General features: G+C 45.1%; 1 protein-coding gene across 1 annotated transcript in view; it reads right to left on the bottom strand.

Annotated features, from left to right (window-relative positions):
* Window positions 1–19,821, bottom strand: part of KIF1B (kinesin family member 1B) — a gene marked incomplete at its 5' end in the record, with an annotated part of 216,621 nt that overhangs the window by 161,300 nt on the left and 35,500 nt on the right. The window contains 6 exons of the mRNA XM_089659005.1: window positions 2,819–2,961; window positions 4,281–4,359; window positions 7,511–7,586; window positions 10,308–10,325; window positions 13,583–13,648; window positions 16,076–16,153. Coding sequence (XP_089515131.1) covers window positions 2,819–2,961; window positions 4,281–4,359; window positions 7,511–7,586; window positions 10,308–10,325; window positions 13,583–13,648; window positions 16,076–16,153 — 460 coding nt within the window. The remainder of the gene's footprint in view (window positions 1–2,818; window positions 2,962–4,280; window positions 4,360–7,510; window positions 7,587–10,307; window positions 10,326–13,582; window positions 13,649–16,075; window positions 16,154–19,821) is intronic.

The following is a 19,821-nucleotide window of genomic DNA, read 5'->3' as shown; positions in this document are numbered from 1 at the left end:
AACTAAAACAACAAACATGTCATACTTACCAGCTCTGTGTAATGGTTTTGCACAGAGTAGCCCCAATCCACCTTTTCCCGGGTGCCCAACTGGCACTCCTGGCTCCTCCTTTTTAGCCAGTGTCCCCAGGGCAAGATGCTTCTTATGGGGACACTGGTGCGGGCTTGACCCGAGCCCCGCTGCCTGAATCCATGGACACAGACACAACGCGCAGCACACTCCCTCATCACAGAATCTGACTGACAGAAGCGAGAGCCTACGACTCCCGCTGCTATGGATCTGCCATATGCGGAAGGACAGAGCAGAGAGAGCTGCTGCTCTCATGCACAACGCTAGATCGCAATGGGGTTCAGGTAAGTTTTAGAGGGGAATCTTACACACAGCAGGTTGATTCTCTTAATGCATTAAGGTAGAAAAAACTTTGAGGCTTTAGAACCACTTGTGGTTATAAAGGTTTTTTTTTTTTTTAAATAAAAAATGTCATTCTTGCCTGCTCTGTGCAATGGTTTTGACAGAGTAGCCCCAATCCTCCTCTTCTTGGGTCCCCCACCAGCACTTCTGGCCCCTGCCTCCTGCCCCAGAGTAAGCTGCTTGCTCTGGGGGTACTTATGTGCTGGCTCCCGAGCGACTGTGTGTGTGTCTATGACACACACAGAGCGTGGCTCAGTCCCGCCCCCCTGCTGCCTCCTCACTGGCTGTGATTGACAGCTGTGGAAGTCAATGGCTTCGCTGCTGTGTCTTAGCCCATGAGGAGAGAGAAACCTGGGAAAAACTCGGCTCTCGGGCACATTGCTGGATAGGGATCAGGCTCAGGCAAGTTTTAGGGGGGGGCTGCAGGGAGAGTTTCACACAAAAGGTTTTGTACCTTCATGCACAGAATGCATGAAGGCAAAAAAAAAAACCTTCAGCCTTTACAACCACTTTAACTCGTGGTGTACCTGCAATTTTTACAAAGTTAAGTTTCCTTTAATTAGAAATCACTAAAGCTTTTGCACATACGCTGCTGATAGGAGAGCATGAAATTTGTAGCTAGACATGAAGGGTTGGATTTATTTTGTTTTATTCAACAACTTTACTGGCCCACGACCAGTGCTCAATGCCCTCCATGAAACCTTTTCCATCTGTGCTCTCTAAAGCTGCTGCACATGCTCTGTGGCAAAGTAACAAGAGATGCTGTAACTCACAGAAGTCACTTAACTCTAATGCAGGCCATACATGGGTCGAATTCCAAACAATTTTTTGTCTGAAAATCAAAAAACGTTGTTCGCTCGGTAATCTGATGGTGCCATCAATGATTTCGAAAATCGGCCGACCAAGTCATAAAGTTCACCCCATATAACAGGCAAAACTTCTGTTCCTTCCAGCTCATTTCTCATGCGCATATTCTTTTTGGAAAATACGATTTGACCGAGTCGAAAATCGGTCTTTTTTCACGAATTTTCCAACATGCCCGATCACCGAAAAGGAGAGGAACAACGAAAATCGTCTGGTGCCATTGACCCATTAACACAGCGAAAATGTCAGGGATCGCGGCTCCTCTCCCGGCGCACGCGCACTGGCGGCAGATCACGCCGGGACACAGGCACTAGGTCCCGGCGAGCCGCGGCTGACAGGACGCCGTGCATGCGCAGTAGGAGCCGCGGGCGCGCCTCAAGCGGCCAATGACAGCCCGGGGGCGCGTCCTGGCCGGCCAATGACAGTGCAGGGCGCACTATTTAAAGATGCCCTGCACTGTTACAGATTGCCGCAAGGTCTATCTGTGATCCTGAGTTCCTGTACCTGTTTAGTGACCCTGATTGCCCTGACTACGCTGCCTTCTCCTGTGATTTGACCCGGATTGCCCTGACTACGCTGCCTTCACCTATCCTGACCCCCGGCTTGTCTGACCATTCTGCGGACTGACTTATCCTGCTGACCCTGCGTGTGACCTGACTACTCTTCGCCTGCCGATTCGGTACCTCGCTTACCCCACGGGACCACAGCTCGTGACCATCCTGCTAGGTCCCGCCGTCCTCTTCACATCTGGCTCTCCCAGTACCTGCATACATCCCCGGAGGCTCCCTCTGCCACTGGTGGGCCTGCTCGGAGGTTGTGACCTGGCCCTGGTCTGTTACAAGTCCATCCCCACCATCAGGGGCCCTGGTGAAAGCACAGAACGGGCTTAGACTCCACGCTCTGGGTAGGTCTGTCCAGTGGGCAGCCTTAGGCACCACCTGGCGGATCCTAACAGAAAATCTGCCGATTATTCTTAGGTCCGGATGAAAAACCGGTCGAATTCCGACTCATGTATGGCCGGCATAACACACCAAAGGATGACTTGATTTGCAGTTGTATTGAAAAACTACAAACTAGCCAACAAAATGCATCTGTATAGGATTTACAACAGAAAAAAAACCCCATATCTCTGTCTTCTCTGCTGTAAGCATTAGCATTTTAAAAATAAAAAAATTCTAGGGGAAAAAAAAAAGGCAACTGGGAATGATTTACCTTTCACGGAAAACAAGAGACTATTATATCTTTTACAAAGAAGCCAACAACTATTAAAACAACCACATCAAAGCACTTCGACACACCCCAGGAGGACTTGAGAAGTCCGGGAGAGCTCCCCAGTCCCTAATCCTCCCCTCCCTTGACTGTCATTATATACTTTCTTCTAATTTATCATGCATTAATCATATTCATAGTATCTAATAAAAACTGCAATGATAAAAAAAAAACAAAAAAATAAAACGCATTAAATAAAACCATCTCTGGATCATAGATCTAAAGTCGCAGAGCGCTGCATCAAATACAGTCGCATGAAACAAATGCCACTTACTGTCGATGATATCGCCCAGGCCCTGTGCCCTCAACAGTTCCTTCAAACGTGCAACTTCATCCTTCAGCTCGCGCACCAGTTTAGCGTTGGGATCTTCATTGATAATAGCGTTACATTTGATCTGTTTAGCACGATCTGCGTATCTGAGGACAACATTAAAGATGTTCACATTAAGTACACAAGCAAAAAAGAAACTCAACCTACAACTGAATATGTATGTTAGGGCTTACAATTTCAAGTCTAGACCAGGGGCGGACTGACAACTCATGGGGCCCCCGGGCAATAGGGGATCATGGGGCCCGTGTCCTTGCCCAAACTCAAAAAAGCCCATGAAAAAGGTACCAGGGGCATCTCATGGGGCCCCCTGCTGACCCCGGGCCCTTGGGCAGTGCCTGACTTTCCAAATGGTCAGTCCGCCCCTGGTCTAGACCTATTATCCAGGCAAAAACCTTACTCTCCACCAGTTGCCCCACCAAACCTTGCCCAGGTCCGCCTCCCAACCCCACCCCAGGCCCATCCCCCAGCCCTGCCCCCAACCACGCCCCCTTATATTAAAGTTTTCTTTAGAAAAAAAGAGTCCAAAATATAAAAAACAGAAATTTTAACATAGCTTTATTATGTCAATTTAAACATAACAGCAATAACTTAATAGAGTCTAGAGGGAAAGTGGTTAACATAAAACAATGTAAACATAAAATTCCCCATCAGAGTCCCCCTTTACATCAGGTGTTCCCATCAAATTCCCACTTTACATCAGGTGTCCCCATCAGAGTCCCCCTTTACATCAGGTGTCCCCATCAGAGTCCCCCTTTACATCAGGTGTCCCCATCAGAGTCCCCCTTTACATCAGGCGTCCCCATCAGAGTCCCCCTTTACATCAGGCGTCCCCCTTTACATCAGGTGTCCCCATCAGAGTCCCACTTTACATCAGTTGTTCCCATCAGAGTCCCCCTTTATATAAGGTGTTCCCATCAGAGCGCCCCTTTACATCAGGTGTCCCCGTAAGTGTAACCTCACCCTTCCCCCTTGTACTCACAGATTTTCTTGTGAATGCAACTTCTCCTGCTTTCCCTTCTTCGGTCATGTGACAAGGGGAGAGAGGAAGGACACTCTGCCTTCTCTCCTTAGTGCCGGCTGTCTATTGCCCCCTGCAGGCAGGAGGAAGAAGAAAGCCTAGTCCTCCCTCCAGCAAATGTCAGCAGCTGCTCCCTGTGACAGGAGTGAAACTGTGATCACTCCAGTCACTGAGGAGCGGCACCAGCAGTACGCTCCCCCCTTAACACAGTGCTCGGGGCAGGTTGGCGCTGCTGGTACCACCCGCCCCCCCCCCCCCTCCTCCGATGTGGCGCTGGGACACACCAAATGCTAGCAGGCAAGGTGAAATTCCAAGCCCTGATGTATGGGTACAGAAATTCAAACAGTATATATCATTTTGCGCATATATTTCAGGTCACTTTTTCACCTTAGTGTACTGAGTGTTTCATCATAGTTGATATCAGCTGGACTCAGAGCGGCCACCATAGCAGTACGGGAGTTTCCACCTGAAAAAAAAAAAAGTTTTGTGACTATGGAGTTCTCGTGGCTTCTGCACATGCCTACAGGAACTTAACTGCTTTCTTCCTTTCGAACCTTCTTCCATATATCATCAGGTAATCCACTACCCTCCATAGATGAGAATCAGTCTCCAAGGAGAACACTGCACTAGTGGCTGGGCTTTACTTATATAGCGCCATCAATTTACACAGCGCTTTACACATATATATATTGTACATTCACGTCAGTCCCTAACCCTCAAGGGGCGTACAACTTAAGGTCCCTAACTCACATTCATACATACACATACTAGGGCCAATTTAGACAGGAGCCAATTAACCTACCAGCATGTCTTTGGAGTGTAGGAGGAAACCACAGTCCCTAGAGGAAACCCACGCAGGCACAGGGAGAACATGATAACTCCAGGCAGGTAGTGTCGTGGTTGCAGGTTGGAACCGATCACCCTAGTACTGCTAGGCGGAGGTGCTAAACACTTAACCACTGTGCTGCCCCTTTGCGCCGGCGCCTCCCAGCCCTGTAAGAGGTTTCAGAAACCAGGAGGCGGGCCGGGGTTTTAGGGTCATGTGACCGCCGTGATTTGCCTTCACATGATCGGAAAAGGTCCCGATCGCAAGGGGAGATCGGGACTTTTCCGTGAGTCATGGACATATGTGCTGGGAGCCAGGGGCGGACTGACAACTCATGGGGCCCCCGGGCAATAGGGGATCATGGGACCCGTGTACTTGCCCACACTCAAAGCATACCCAAAAAGGCCTATAAAAAAGCTACCAGGGGAATTTCATGGGGCCCCCTACTGACTCCGGGCCCTCGGGCAGTGCCGAGTGCTCGAATGGTCAGTCCATCCCTGCTGGGAGCGCACACTTTCAGCACATATGTATTTTCAAATGGTAAACAAATATGCGGCCGCTCGGAGTCAAGGCCTAGATGCCGCATATTTATGTGCACTCGGCGTCTAGGGGATAAAGAATCCATAGGCTACATTCACACAAGCAGCCGACCAAAAGAATTCTTGACAGAGGAGTTACGCACTGCGCACACACGGTCTATGAGAACAGCGGCGGTTGTCAGATTTGTACCCGGTACAAATAATGGGCAATGATGCCGCTGTTTGCATGTAACTGCCCATCCATAAGAATAGTGCTTTGAGTGTGGGCAAGGAAACAGGGGCCCCATGAGTTGTCAGTCTGCCCCTGCATGCAAAGATAGCATGAGTGCAAGCTGCATCCAGAGGCAGTGCGGTTCTCAGTGCAGGAGCGACTACCACTGCGTGCTGCATGACTTTAGGATTATGTGCGTTTTTCTGTGCGGGAGAGTGCGGATGCAGGAACAGGTGCGGTCCCGCAGCCACAATGACCCGTGCAGATGTGAACCTTGCCTTACAATGGATATTACATTTATCTATGTACTTTTTTTCTTTTATAAAATAACAAACAGAACCCATTAAGTTTTTTTTTTTTTTTTTTACTACCATCTCTGTCCACACTGGGTTGATTCGCTTCCTATCTGTCCTGGTGACAATTGTCACCAGGATCGACATTGATGAGCAACACCAAATTTTACAGCTGTCACCAAAATAGGTAAAGTAATATGCAAATATTGATTTTTCTGGCTCTACCACCTCTCGAGACTCCATTTTGGAACTTTTATTGCGACGGAAGGCCTCGCCTGAAAATCCAATGGGTTCACTTGAGCTGGTGACACCTGTCCCAGAAAGAATGTCACCTCATGTTAGGAGAGATTTCCTTTCACATCCTGTTGTATCTCTGGGGCAAGAAATGTATCGCAAAAACCAAAATGGAAACCACAAAGCAAACAAACAAACCTCACCAGGGTTTTAACTGTTCCCTATTCTAGCCAAACCTAACAAAAAAAGTTTTGGATAGAGATATACTTTCCTTTTGTTTCTATGACACTGAGCAGCAGAAATAACCTCTTTCAAGTGAGGCAATAAAGGTCCATAATCCAGGCCAGAACTAGCCTACCTGATCTGTGGGTTCAGAGTATCAACATACTTTCATTTTATCCTTGTGGCTAGGTGCACTGCGTTTGGCTGGGCTTTAGTGTCCCATTATAGGGTCCCCCCTGCTGATGCCACTAGTCCTGGGGGGGGCAAGACCAAAAAAATAGGGGGCAAGACCAAAAAATGAGGGTCACAGCCGACGCCAGCAGCCCCTACATTCAGCCCTGTCCAAAATGGGAGTGTGGTGAAAGAGACGTGGGAAAGAGAAGAGCCAGAAAAATCAAGATTTGCCTACAACCTCAACTGCCTATATATTATCCGAATGGTCTGCTGCTGTTTACCATATGCTTACTATAAAACTGCCCAGGGATCCAGAAATCATGATTGTGACGGGAGTCACTTTTGGCGGGGGACCCATGGAACCCAGCTCACTTTGGAGAGGTGGGGAGACCCCTGTCTCAGCTCCCCATATCCCTCTTTATGTGTAAATCACCCTATGCCTGTTAGGGGTACAGGGTGATCTGTCCTAATATTGGGGTGGGGGGTTGTTGATTGTTTGATGTTAGGTGGTTGCATCCTATTGTTAAAATGTGTGTCTGGCTTGGGAGCAAACTATTATGGGATGTATGTGTTTATGTGCATTGGCTTGGTAGGGGGGGGGGTGTCTCCAGCAGCTCTCCCTCCTGATGGGACTGTCTGTTGCTGTGTCTTTTGTTACTAAATGTAGATTGCCCTGCCCTGTGTCATTATGCAGGGAGGGGGGATTGTCCCCTTGAGTGTATATATCTTGTATCTGTGTTCAAATAAACTAGTCTTGTATGGTCTGCTGTGGCGTCTGTTGTTGGTGTTCGGACAGGGAAGCGGTAGTCTAACGGAAGTACCCAAGCGCAGTCTGGGGTCAGTTCCGTTACAATGATGTGGTCCAATATTCATAATTTGACACTTCTTTCCCTTCTACTTCATATATGGTGTTGATTATAGCAATGGGCAAATAGGGAGACGTTGAAGAGTGAACTAACCATCAATATTCTTGGGAGAAGTCAACATTTGCATACTGGCACACCTCATGATTTGTGGGTCTTTGGGTGTCCCCATCTTAGTCCAGTGGCCAGATAAATAACTTTAGACCATCGACGGGCATGCTTCAACCATAACCCACCGCTAAACAAACAACGTACCCAAATTTTCCCGCAGCAGCCAGGTAAGCACAGAATCTCGGTAGGGAATGAAATCCGTCTTCTTCTTCTTTTTACTCTACAAAAATAAAAAAATGTAATGAACTATTACTTCTCATCTGTTTAGACAGAGAGCAGAGGTTGAGCATTATGACTTCCAGCGAGTAATGAATAACAAAGAATCAGATGACTAATAGGAAGAAATGGAATGTTTTATGCCTTTTATACCTGGGCAGCTAAATCATCCCAATTCTAGATTTTGTACTAACGGAAGCTGCAAGTGACATAACAGTGTCTGAAATGCAATTTCCTAGCTAGTTGCACACATTCGTCGGAGCACCCTAAATAATAAATGTCATTTTTTAGGGTAACGTAGCAGAGTGTGAGTTTAGAATGCTGTATTGCATAATCTCATGTCACCTCTGACAGCTAGCGTTTGCATGATAGATGCCGGAGCAAGGCTTAGCTATGTGCGATTCGTTTCGTTACGAATCGAAATGCACACAAAATGTTCGTTATTTTGAGATTCGGATGTATCTGAATCTCCAAATCGCAATAACAACTAATCTGAAAAACATTATAACAAAAACAAAAAATTTGTGTGGATGACATAATAAGATACTTTGAGCCTATTGTTTGAAGCATCCAAAATAAATGTAACAACATAACGAATGATCCAAACTGATTCGGATCGTATTCCTTTTAGGATGAGAGCGGCACAGTAGGTTTTGACTCTTGGATAATAAGTCGATTCTTTTTGCATAAACATTTTTCATTACTATAAAAAATGTGCTACATATGAAGTGGAAAGATATTTCAATAAATACACTGTAATTGGACAATATTGACTGGAGCCGCATGCATCTGAGAGTAACAAATGAAACGAGATTGATTTCGGATTCATTCCTTATGTAATGCTTTGGAGATTCGGATGGATCCACATCTATCCAACCCAAACAGAATAAGTAGGAATCAATATCATCATATTTCACTTTTACACTTTACCGCATTTAATACAGTAAGGCACAGGTGTAAAACACAAGGCCCGTGGGCCGAATCTGTCCCTCCAGGCAAGTTCATGTGGCCTTTGCACCTCTCCTGCAGGTACCTCCTTGTCTCCGCCCCACCTTGTCTCAGCATTCGACAGCAGAGAGGAGAATAGAACTCCTCTGCCAAATCTGCACCTCTCGGTGCAGCTGCAGAACCCCCTCATCACTGCCTCCTCTGTTCTCAGCATTCAGCAGACTCTGGTAACTGACTTCACTCCTCTGGTCCTCCTCCAGACCCTGCACTTTCAGCTTTCCAGCTCTGCCCCCAAAGGAGGTGCACGGTGATGTTAGGGAGGGTGTGGGATTTTTGACATCTGATGTAATGGGGGGGGGTGCTCTGGACATCTAGTCTTACAGACACAACTGGCCCTTTGAGGGCAACCATAATGCAGATATGACCCACGATGAAATGGAGTTTGACACCCCTGCAGTAAGGTATAAAAGTGAAATAAGATGATTCCTACTTATTGTGTTTGGGTTGGATGGAAGCAAATCCATCCGAATTTCCAAATCATAACATAAGGAATAAATCTGAAATTAATTTTGTTCCAATCATTACTGTCACTTGCACGGGACTTCGGTCATTACCATCCAACAGTTCGCTCCATTTCTCTTTGTGGGTTGGAGTAGCACGGATGACACAGAGTGCATAAGTAATCTTCCAAAATAATGAATTAACGCATTAAAAGGAATATAGCCAATCTTCTGAAATAACGTTTGAAAATACGAATCAATTCCAAACAACGAATATACAAAACAAATCCGAATATATGAAATAAATTCCATAAACGAAACATTCAAACATCGCAAATATTATGAAAGAAAATGATTGACTTAAAGCGGAGTTCCACTCACCTGTCAAAAAAATATAAGTCAGCAACTACAAAAACTGTAGCTGCTGACTTTTTAAAAACAGCCACTTACCTGTCCCTCGGTCCCGTGGTGTGTCCCCCGCAGCCCGTTTCACCAGCCGTCCTGTATTCCTGAAGGCCGGCATCTTCAGTGTGGGCACCCGGCTGTGACAGCTTGCGGCTGCAGAGCCGGGTGCCCACTGCGCATGAGCGAGTAGCGCTGCACTTCATGAATGGTCCTGTAGTCTTCTGGGACCTGTCACGTGTCCCAAAAGACTACAGGGAGGGAGGACACCTTCCGCTTCTGATCGCCTAGGTCAGGGGTAGACAACCTGCGGCTCTCTAGCTGTTGTGGAACTACATTTCCCATGAGGCATTGCAAAGATTACAACACTGACAGTTACAGCTATGACTTGCAGAGGCATGATGGAACTTGTAGCCTCGCGGCTCTCAGGTTGCCTACCCCTGGCCTAGGTGATCGGACCGGAAGTGGGAGCGGGTACCTGTCAAATTTGTGTACCCGCCCCCCCAAATGTGCCAATCCTTAACGGGAAGTGTCGGAGCAGTCCTTAAAGTGGAACTTCCCCTTTTGAGTGGAGCTCCGCTTTAACAAATTAATCCGAAACTAAATGAAACACTTTTCCATCATGCACATCTCTAGCGAGAATATAAGATGCTACCGGGAGGAAAGGAAGTGCCAGTGCCCACAGGCGTCAGGGACAATTTTGGAATTGTCAACCATTAATATACAGTAGGTGTCCAACAGAACCATTAGGGGGGAGGGAGAGATGGCAAAGCCAAAAATGACCATCAGCAACTAAACAGGTCTAGAAAGTACAAATACAGCCCATGCTGCCGTTTACTAAAAGCTTGAAGGTATACACCACCAGGAAGACCTACCTTGCTGGTGCAGTTATCCTGAAAGGACAGCATGAATGAAAATAAAAATATAAAACATCACAAGAGCACTCACCCAAACGCATCATGTATAGATCACAACACATTCAGAAGCTTTCATATATTAAAAGCCTGGAAGCCTCAACATAAAAACAATGATGAATTTATTATACCAGATTAAGAACAGACTAATGGCAATCCTGACTATTCCATTTTTCATACTGTCTGTTGATACGTCTAGATTTAATACCGGAAATGTTACTGTCACTTTATCGTTATGATAATGGTACTAAATTGGCCCCAGGACTAAAATATAAAGTGCATCTATAACCAAAAACTTTGTAATGTTTGAAATGGAATGATTAAAAGGTTTGTACTGTCTTTGTCTCGTTTGGGAGATTGCCTCTTAATATTTTTCTGAGACATAAAGTGATGGGGATATTCCCTCTTAGATACAGTGCCTTGAAAAAGTCTTCATACCCCTTGAAATTTTCCACATTTTCTCATGTTACAACCAAAAATGTAAATTATTTTATTGGAATTTTATATGATAGACCAACACAAAGTGGCACATAATTGTGAAGTGAAAGGATAAATGGTTTTCAAACTTTTTTTTACAAATAAATCTGTGAAAAGTGTGGCGTGCATTTGTATTCAGCCCCCCGGAGTCAATACTTTGTAGAATCTCCTTTCAAATCATTTCCAGCCGCAAGTATTTCTCGGGATGTCTCTACCAGCTTTGCAAATCTAGAGAGTGAACTCAATTTTGGTCTCATCTGACCAGAGCCCCTTCTTCCACATGTTTGCTGTCCCCCCCACTTGGCTTCTCCCAAACTGCAAATGGGACTTCTTATGGCTTTCTTTCAACAATGGCTTTCTTCTTGCCACTTGTCCATAAAGGCCAGATTTGTGGATAGTTGTCCTGTGGACAGATTCTCCCACCTGAGCTGTGGATCTCTGCAGCTCCTCCAGAGTTCCCATGGGCCTCTTGGCTGCTTCTCTGATGAATGCTCTCCTTGCCCGACTTGTCAGTTTAGGTGGATGGCTGTGTCTTGGTAGGTTTGCAGTTGTGCCATACTCTTTCCATTTTCGGGTGATGGATTGAACAGTGCTCCGTGAGATGTTCAAACCTTGGGATTTTTTTTTATTTTTATAACTTAACGCTGCTTTAAACTTCTCAACTTTATCCCTGACCTGTCTGGTGTGTTCCTTGACCTTCATGATGCTGTTTGTTCACTAATGTTCTCTAACAAACCTCTGAGGGCTTCACAGAACAGTTGTATTTATACTGAGATTAAATTACACACAGGTGGACTCTATTTACTAATTAGGTGACTTCTGAAGGCAATTGGTTCCACTAGATTTTAGTTAGGGGATATCAGAGTAAAGGGGGCTGAATACAAATGCACGCCACACTTATCAGATATTTGTAAACAATTTTGAAAAGCATTTATCATTTTCCTTCCACTTCACAATGAGCCACTTTATGTTGGTCTATCACATAAAATCCCAATAAAATACGTTCATGTTTTTGGATGTAACATGAAAAAAAATGTGGAAACTTTCAAGGGGTATGAATACTTTTGCAAGGCACTTTATGCAAGGGATTACAACCACTTTGAGATACTTTTACAAAGTTGGGTGGTTAGTTTAATTGGGGTTGATTTATAATTGTTACTCAAAATGTTAGGAGTTACAAATGGGCCCTGCTTAGTCTACTACTATTGTCTGGCTATGTCATTGTCCCTGTGTTCTATGTTGTGTATGTTTTGTATGCAACAACTTGATGGTGTGAACCTTGTTTAGCTTTTGTTAAAACACAGAAAAAAAAGTTTTGAAAAACAAAAAAAGATGCACTAAAAAAAAAAAAAATGGGCCACTGTGGGGTGCTCCTGAGAAGTTTATTATCCAAACGTTATTTTATTAATTAAGGTTCATTTTTTGTAATACTATTTCTGTGAATGCTAAATTGCAGAGACCTTGTCTTATCTCTTTATCTGACTGAACATGTACAACATACGTACATGGCTTGTTCAGCAATCACGTTATTTTATGTCCTTTCAATATTAATAAAAACTCTTTTGGATTAGAAATAAAAAGTAAGTTCATTTATAATTAGTAGCAATGGACAACATATTGGACTTATATCTGTGTCTAATATTTAGTATTGGACCTCAGCTACAAGCAATGCAAACCCCCCAACTCACATATTTCATATGCTGCACATCTGAAGTGTAATTGCAACCCCCCATAAAAAACTGTTGCCATTACCGACAACTTTTGGTCAACTACTGACAATCAGGAGCTGACAGGCAAAGCTCCTGATGACATCAGCACTGTGCATCCAATCAAAGTGACAGGATCAGGAGTCCCATCTAGTGGCTCTGGGTGCCCATTTAAAGTGACAGTTCAGGACACCTGATCATTACACCTGTGTGAGTTTGTTAAACATCCCATTCCAAAATCATGAGGAGTTGCTGCCCCTTTATGCATATAGCAGCCTCCACACGTTTGGGAAGGTTTTTCATCATATTTTGGAGGGTGTGCCACATTCAGCCAAAAGGACATTTGTGAGGTAAGGTACTGATGTTAGATGAGAAGACCTAGCCCACAGTCAGAGTTCCAATAGATTTCAAATGTGCTCAGTAGGGTTGGGGTCAGGGTTCTGTGCAGGACATCTGAGTTCCTTCACATCAAACTGCTCATGCCATGCCTTTATGGAGCTGGCTTTATACAGCCATGCTAAAATAGAAAAAGACTTTCCCCAAACTGTCACCACATGATTGTAAGTGCACACCTGTCTGAAATATCTTTGTATGCTGTATTATCTTAGATTGTAAGCTCCCAGGATCAGGGCCCTCCTATCCCTCTTGTATTGAACTGTATTGTTGCTGTATTCTCTCCCATTATTTTGTACAGCGCTGACCAAATTGCTGGCCCCATATAAATCCTGTATAATAATAATAATATTAACAGTACCCTTCACTAGAAACACATGAACTCCTTTGGAGAGGTGTCCACATTATTTTGGACATACAGTAGGCGTGCCAGTTGGATGTCCACAAACATTCTGCCATATACTGAATATAAGCCCGTATGATCTGAATGTTCATGTGTGTGCATGGAGCAGAAAACCTTCTAAATTGTCCTTGAGGGAGCAAAAGCAAATGGAAATAGTTAATCCAAAAGGCTGTCTAACTTTTCCCCTGAGAACAATAAGTGCGGGTTGTCTGCTAAGTCTAACAAACATAATGACTGTCTTCTGACAAAGAACTTACCACTTCTGCCAAAGCAGAGATGACTTTCCCCAGAGTGGTCAGAGATTTGTTGATATTAGCACCTTCCTGCAAAAAAACAAAAAACAGTCTGCTTAGATGACAATACAAATGATAATTATGATGCATTCCTTTACTAACACTGAACACTGACAATGAGACGAGAACACAAAATAGTTTTAATACATCCAGGATGTGATGGGGTAGACGCTAATACATCCGGGATGTGATGGGGTAGACGCTAATACATCCAGGATGTGATGGGGTAGACGCTGATACATCCGGGATGTGATGGGGTAGACGCTAATACATCCGGGATGTGATGGGGTAGACGCTGATACATCCGGGATGTGATGGGGTAGACGCTAATACATCCGGGATGTGATGGGGTAGACGCTGATACATCCGGGATGTGATGGGGTAGACGCTAATACATCCAGGATGTGATGGGGTAGACGCTAATACATCCAGGATGTGATGGGGTAGACGCTAATACATCCAGGATGTGATGGGGTAGACGCTAATACATCCGGGATGTGATGGGGTAGACGCTAATACATCCAGGATGTGATGGGGTAGACGCTAATACATCCGGGATGTGATGGGGTAGACGCTAATACATCCGGGATGTGAAGGGGTAGACGCTAATACATCCGGGATGTGATGGGGTAGACGCTAATACATCCGGGATGTGATGGGGTAGACGCTAATACATCCAGGATGTGATGGGGTAGACGCTAATACATCCAGGAAGTGATGGGGTAGACGCTAATACATCCAGGATGTGAAGGGGTAGACGCTAATACATCCAGGATGTGAAGGGGTAGACGCTAATACATCCAGGATGTGAAGGGGTAGACGCTAATACATCCAGGATGTGATGGGGTAGACGCTAATACATCCAGGATGTGATGGGGTAGACGCTAATACATCCAGGATGTGATGGGGTAGACGCTAATACATCCAGGAAGTGAAGGGGTAGACGCTAATACATCCAGGATGTGAAGGGGTAGACGCTAATACATCCAGGAAGTGAAGGGGTAGACGCTAATACATCCAGGATGTGAAGGGGTAGACGCTAATACATCCAGGAAGTGAAGGGGTAGACGCTAATACATCCAGGATGTGAAGGGTTAGACGCTAATACATCCAGGATGTGATGGGGTAGACGCTAATACATCCAGGATGTGAAGGGGTAGACGCTAATACATCCAGGATGTGAAGGGGTAGACGCTAATACATCCAGGATGTGAAGGGGTAGACGCTAATACATCCAGGATGTGAAGGGGTAGACGCTAATACATCCAGGAAGTGAAGGGGTAGACGCTAATACATCCAGGATGTGAAGGGGTAGACGCTAATACATCCGGGATGTGATGGGGTAGACGCTAATACATCCAGGAAGTGATGGGGTAGACGCTAATACATCCAGGAAGTGATGGGGTAGACGCTAATACATCCGGGATGTGATGGGGTAGACGCTAATACATCCGGGATGTGAAGGGGTAGACGCTAATACATCCAGGAAGTGATGGGGTAGACGCTAATACATCCAGGAAGTGATGGGGTAGACGCTAATACATCCAGGAAGTGATGGGGTAGACGCTAATACATCCAGGATGTGAAGGGGTAGACGCTAATACATCCATGATGTGATGGGGTAGACGCTAATACATCCAGGATGTGATGGGGTAGACGCTAAGGATCCAAAGATAACACTGGCTATGACAAATACTTCGTTTTCTCTGCATATTGCAACAAAATTTATCTACAAGAATAAAAAAGTACCAATTTGGATGCAGATGAAAAGTTCTGGAAACACTAAAGACCGGTCATAGATGGATCAAATCATAACCAGGTCATCAGGGACCAGCTGAGATTCCATCCATCTATGGGCAGGCTGGTTGTACCAAAGTTGATCCATCGGTCAACTTGGGTAGAACCAGCCTGTTGGATTTTCTTTACATGAGATTACAGTCGGCAGCTATAGCCACTAGAAATAATGATTGTGTTTTACCAGCCAGGAAGGCTCCCTGCAGGCAGAACACAATAGCTCTGTGGGAGAGATTCCCCCATCAACACAGTCCCTGTTCAATGAATCAAGTGATTTTCTTTCCTTCCACCCATAGTGGAAGGAAAGAAAGCTGCATATTCTATGGCCTGTTTAAGGCTAGGTTCACATATTTTTGCTGAGGTGCATTGTAATAACGCAAGCGCAATAATGTGCATTTTTTTTGAGCAATAAAGTGCACTGCAGACAACTCCCAATGAATGGGCTGGCAATCCACCTCAACAACCCAGAAAAGAAACATGCATCTTTTCTGGCGGTGTAGCACAGCAATTCACCACATCCATCAATAAGGTGCATTGGGGTGCCATTTAGAATGAAAAGCATCCCATCGCACCAATGCAAGGGTTCAGGCAAGGTAAACGTGTGAGCCGAGCCTACCGGCAGAAATGTTATCACTCGCAGACTAGGTTAACATTCGTACTCACTTTTAGCCGCGTTCCTTTTGCTCCTGTGGAATCGGCTCTTTCACTCCCAGCCAAATCTACCAAACTGATTTTACTGACCTGAAATAGGAAGCGGCTTTATTAATACAGGAGGCAGATCATGTACACATACACGGAGTACAGGTATGACAAACTTGTGATGTCAGGTTATTTAAAGGCTTACAGACATCATCTAAACCAGGAAACTTCAAAGGGCTCCCATTACTTTCAGTGATGTGTGCTTTACTCAGCGTTGTCTTGTTTTGCTGTGTGTATGTGTACTCCCCTATCCTCAAATCTCTTGGTTCACTTTCAGCAAGAATAGAATGTAGCACAATGAAAGGGGAAGAAAGGGAGAATGACAAGAAACAAGGATCTATGAATTGAGCCAAATAAAAGTAACCTAGCTCTTTGCATTATTTTGCTGTGATGAAAAAGCCATGGAAATGTATTTTTGTTTCTACCAGGAGCCTTGCATACTCTTTATTCCTTTCATTAAGGTGAACGCAAAAGGAAGTTGGAGTGTATCCGGGTGCCAGATCACTTCCAGAACTGAAGTAATATTTGGGTACCACGTCCTAATTATACTAGTCAAACAATTAAAGGGAAAAGGGCGGGGAGAGGCTCCAAATGGACTTTAGAGGCACAGAAATTTCAAACACATATTAGTAAAATCATTTGTACCTTATTATAACAATAAGTCATGAAAAAACATTTTGCAGTTTAAAAGATCATAGTTATACAGGTGAAACTAAAAAAATTAGAAAATCGTGCAAAAGTTCATTTATTTCAGTAATACAGTTTAAAAGGTGAAACTAATATATGAGATAGACTCATTACAAGATAGTACAAGCCGTGATTTGTCATCATTGTGATGATTATGGCTTACAGCTCATGAAAACCCCAAATCCACAATCTCAGAAAATGAGAATATTGTGAAAAGGTGGAATATTCTCGGCTCAAAGTGTCCCACTCTAATCAGCTAATTAAGCCATAACACCTGCAAAGGGTTCCTGAGCCTTTAAATGGTCTCTCAGTCTGGTTCAGTAGGAATCACAATCATGGGAAAGACTGCTGACCTGACACCATCACTGACACCCTCCATAAGGAGGGAAAGCCTCAAAAGGTAATTACAAAAGAAGTTGGATGTTCCCAAAGTGCTGTATCAAAGCACATTAATAGAAAGTTATGTGGAAGGGAAAAGTGTGGAAGAAAAAGGTGCACAAGCAGCAGGGATGACCGCAGCCTGGAGAGGATTGTCGGGAAAACGCTATTCAAAAGTGTTGGGGACTTTCACAAGGAGTGGACTGAGGCTGGAGTCAGTGCATCAAGAGCCACCACACACAGATGGATCCTGGACATGGGCTTCAAATGTCGTATTTCTCTTGTCAAGCCGCTCCTGAACAACAAACGTCAGAAGCGTCTTACCTGGGCTAAAGAAAAACAGACCTGGTCTGTTGCTCAGTGGTCCAAAGTCCTCTTTTCTGATGAGAGCAACTTTTGCATCTCATTTGGAAACCAAGGACCCTGAGTATGGAGGAAGAATGGAGAGGCACAAGGACCACGAGTATGGAGGAAGAATGGAGAGGCACACACTGCAAGATGCTTGAAGTCCAGTGTGAAGTTTCCACAATCTGTGTTGATTTGGGGAGCCATGTCATCTGCTGGTGTTGGTCCACTGTGCTTCATTAAGTCCAGGGTCAACACAGCCATCTGCCAGGAGATTTTGGAGCACTTCATGCTTCCTTCCGCAGACAAGCTTTATGGGGATGCTGACTTCATTTTCCAGCAGGACTTGGCACCTGCCCACACTGCCAAAAGCACCAAAACCTGGTTCAAGGACCGTGAGATTACTGTGCTTGATTGGCCAGCAAACTCGCCTGACCTGAACCCTATAGAGAATCTATGGGGCATTTCCAAGAGAAAGATGAGAGACATGAGACCGAACAATGCAGAAGAGCTGAAGGCCGCTATTGAAGCATCCTGGTCTTCCATAACACCTCAGCAGTGCCACAGGCTGATAACTTCCATGCCACGTCGCATTGAGGCAGTAATTGCTGCAAAGGGGCCCAAACTAAGTACTGAGTACATATGCATGCTTCTACTTTTCAGAGGTCCGATATTGTTCTATGTACAATCCTTGTTTTATTGATTGCATGGAATATTCTCATTTTCTGAGATTGTGGATTTGGGGTTTTCATGAGCTGTAAGCCATAATCATCACAATTATGACAAATCACGGCTTGAACTATCTTGCTTTGCATGTAATGAGTCTATCTCATATATTAGTTTCACCTATTAAGTTACATTACTGAAATAAATGAACTTTTGCACGATATTCTAATTTTTTGAGTTTCACCTGTACTGTCCCTGCAGACAATGTCCCACAGCCCACCTTATACAAGGAACACCTTAATGATAGGAAACATAATAACCACCAGATGAATCCTATAGGGGGGAGGAGGACATTAAACCACAGGAAAATGGCCCAACATGTTTCGCGACAATGATCGCTTCCTCAGGGGCTTAGCAGTACAATATAAAATAAATCAAATTACAGCATATAATTATAAAATTAAGGTGACCCTAGAGCAGCCATTCTCAACTAGGGTGGTTCTATGGAAACCTAGGGTTCCAGCAGAGGTTGCTAGGGGGTTTGCTGAGCTGTGGTCAGGGGCGGACTGACAACTCATGGGGCCCCTGGGCAATAGGGATCATGGGGCCCCTGTGTCCTTGCCCAAGCTCAAAAAAGCCTATGAAAAAGATACCAGGGGCATCTCATGAGGCCCCCAACTGACCTCGGGCAGTGCCTGAGTTTCCAAATGGTCAGTTCGCCCCTGGCTGTGGCTGATTGATCTCCCCTTTGATAGTTCCTTCATAGATCCAGGGCCAATGACACTTGATGGGTCAGTTGTATGACACAAATTAACCTTTTAGCTGTGTGTAAGGGTGGCATTTTGACCACCACTGCAAAGGAAGGGGGGCATTGTTCCCTCTGACCACCAATGTAGGGGCATATTTTTCCTACTGACCCCAATAAATTGATTTTAATAGGGTTTCACAGAGACCTGAAAATTATTTTGAGGGTTACTCTAGGGCACATTTGTCAAACACAAGGCAAGCGGGCTGAATCTTCTGGCCCACCAAGCCATTTCATGTGGCACTCGCACCTCTCCTGCAGCTGCGGCACCCCCTCATCTCCTCCCCCACCTTGTCTCAGCAGAAAGGACAGAACTCCTTCACTAGTTCCTGCTCTTCTCCGTGCAGCTGTGGAGAGGCTCGTCTCTGCCCCCTTCCCCGATCTCAGCAGATGGCAGCAGAGAGGAGGGCAGAACTCCTCCTACAGATCCTGCATTTCTCTGTGCAGCTGCAGCACCCCCTCATCTCCGCCTCCCCTGTTTTCAGAATTCAGCTGACTCCAGCCCTCCTCTGCTCCTGCAGACCTTGCACTTTCTGCTTCCCAATTCCGCCCCAGCTTCTTCCCAGAAGTAGTACAAAGTAAGGGAGGGTGGGGGGCTCTTGACATCTGATGTAAGGAGGGGGGGGGGGGGTGCTTTGGACGTTTAGTACAGATACAACCAGCCCTTTAAGGGCAACCATAGTACTGATGAGGCCTGCGATTACATTGAGTGTAACACACCTGCTCAAGGGTACAAAGGTTGAGAAAGGCTGCCCTAGAGAGCCACTGGCTTGCAAAGAAAGATGGGTGAGAAGATATGTGGTCATCCTTAAACAATTACTGGAGAATT

The sequence above is a fragment of the Staurois parvus genome, unplaced genomic scaffold (genome assembly GCF_062004578.1).
Source record: "Staurois parvus isolate SC_StPar_1 unplaced genomic scaffold, SC_StPar_1.0 ptg001122l, whole genome shotgun sequence".
In the NCBI taxonomy this organism is placed as follows: Eukaryota; Metazoa; Chordata; class Amphibia; order Anura; family Ranidae; genus Staurois; species Staurois parvus.
The sequence above is the reverse complement of the archived record's forward strand: the minus strand, read 5'-3'. Positions and strand labels throughout refer to the sequence as shown.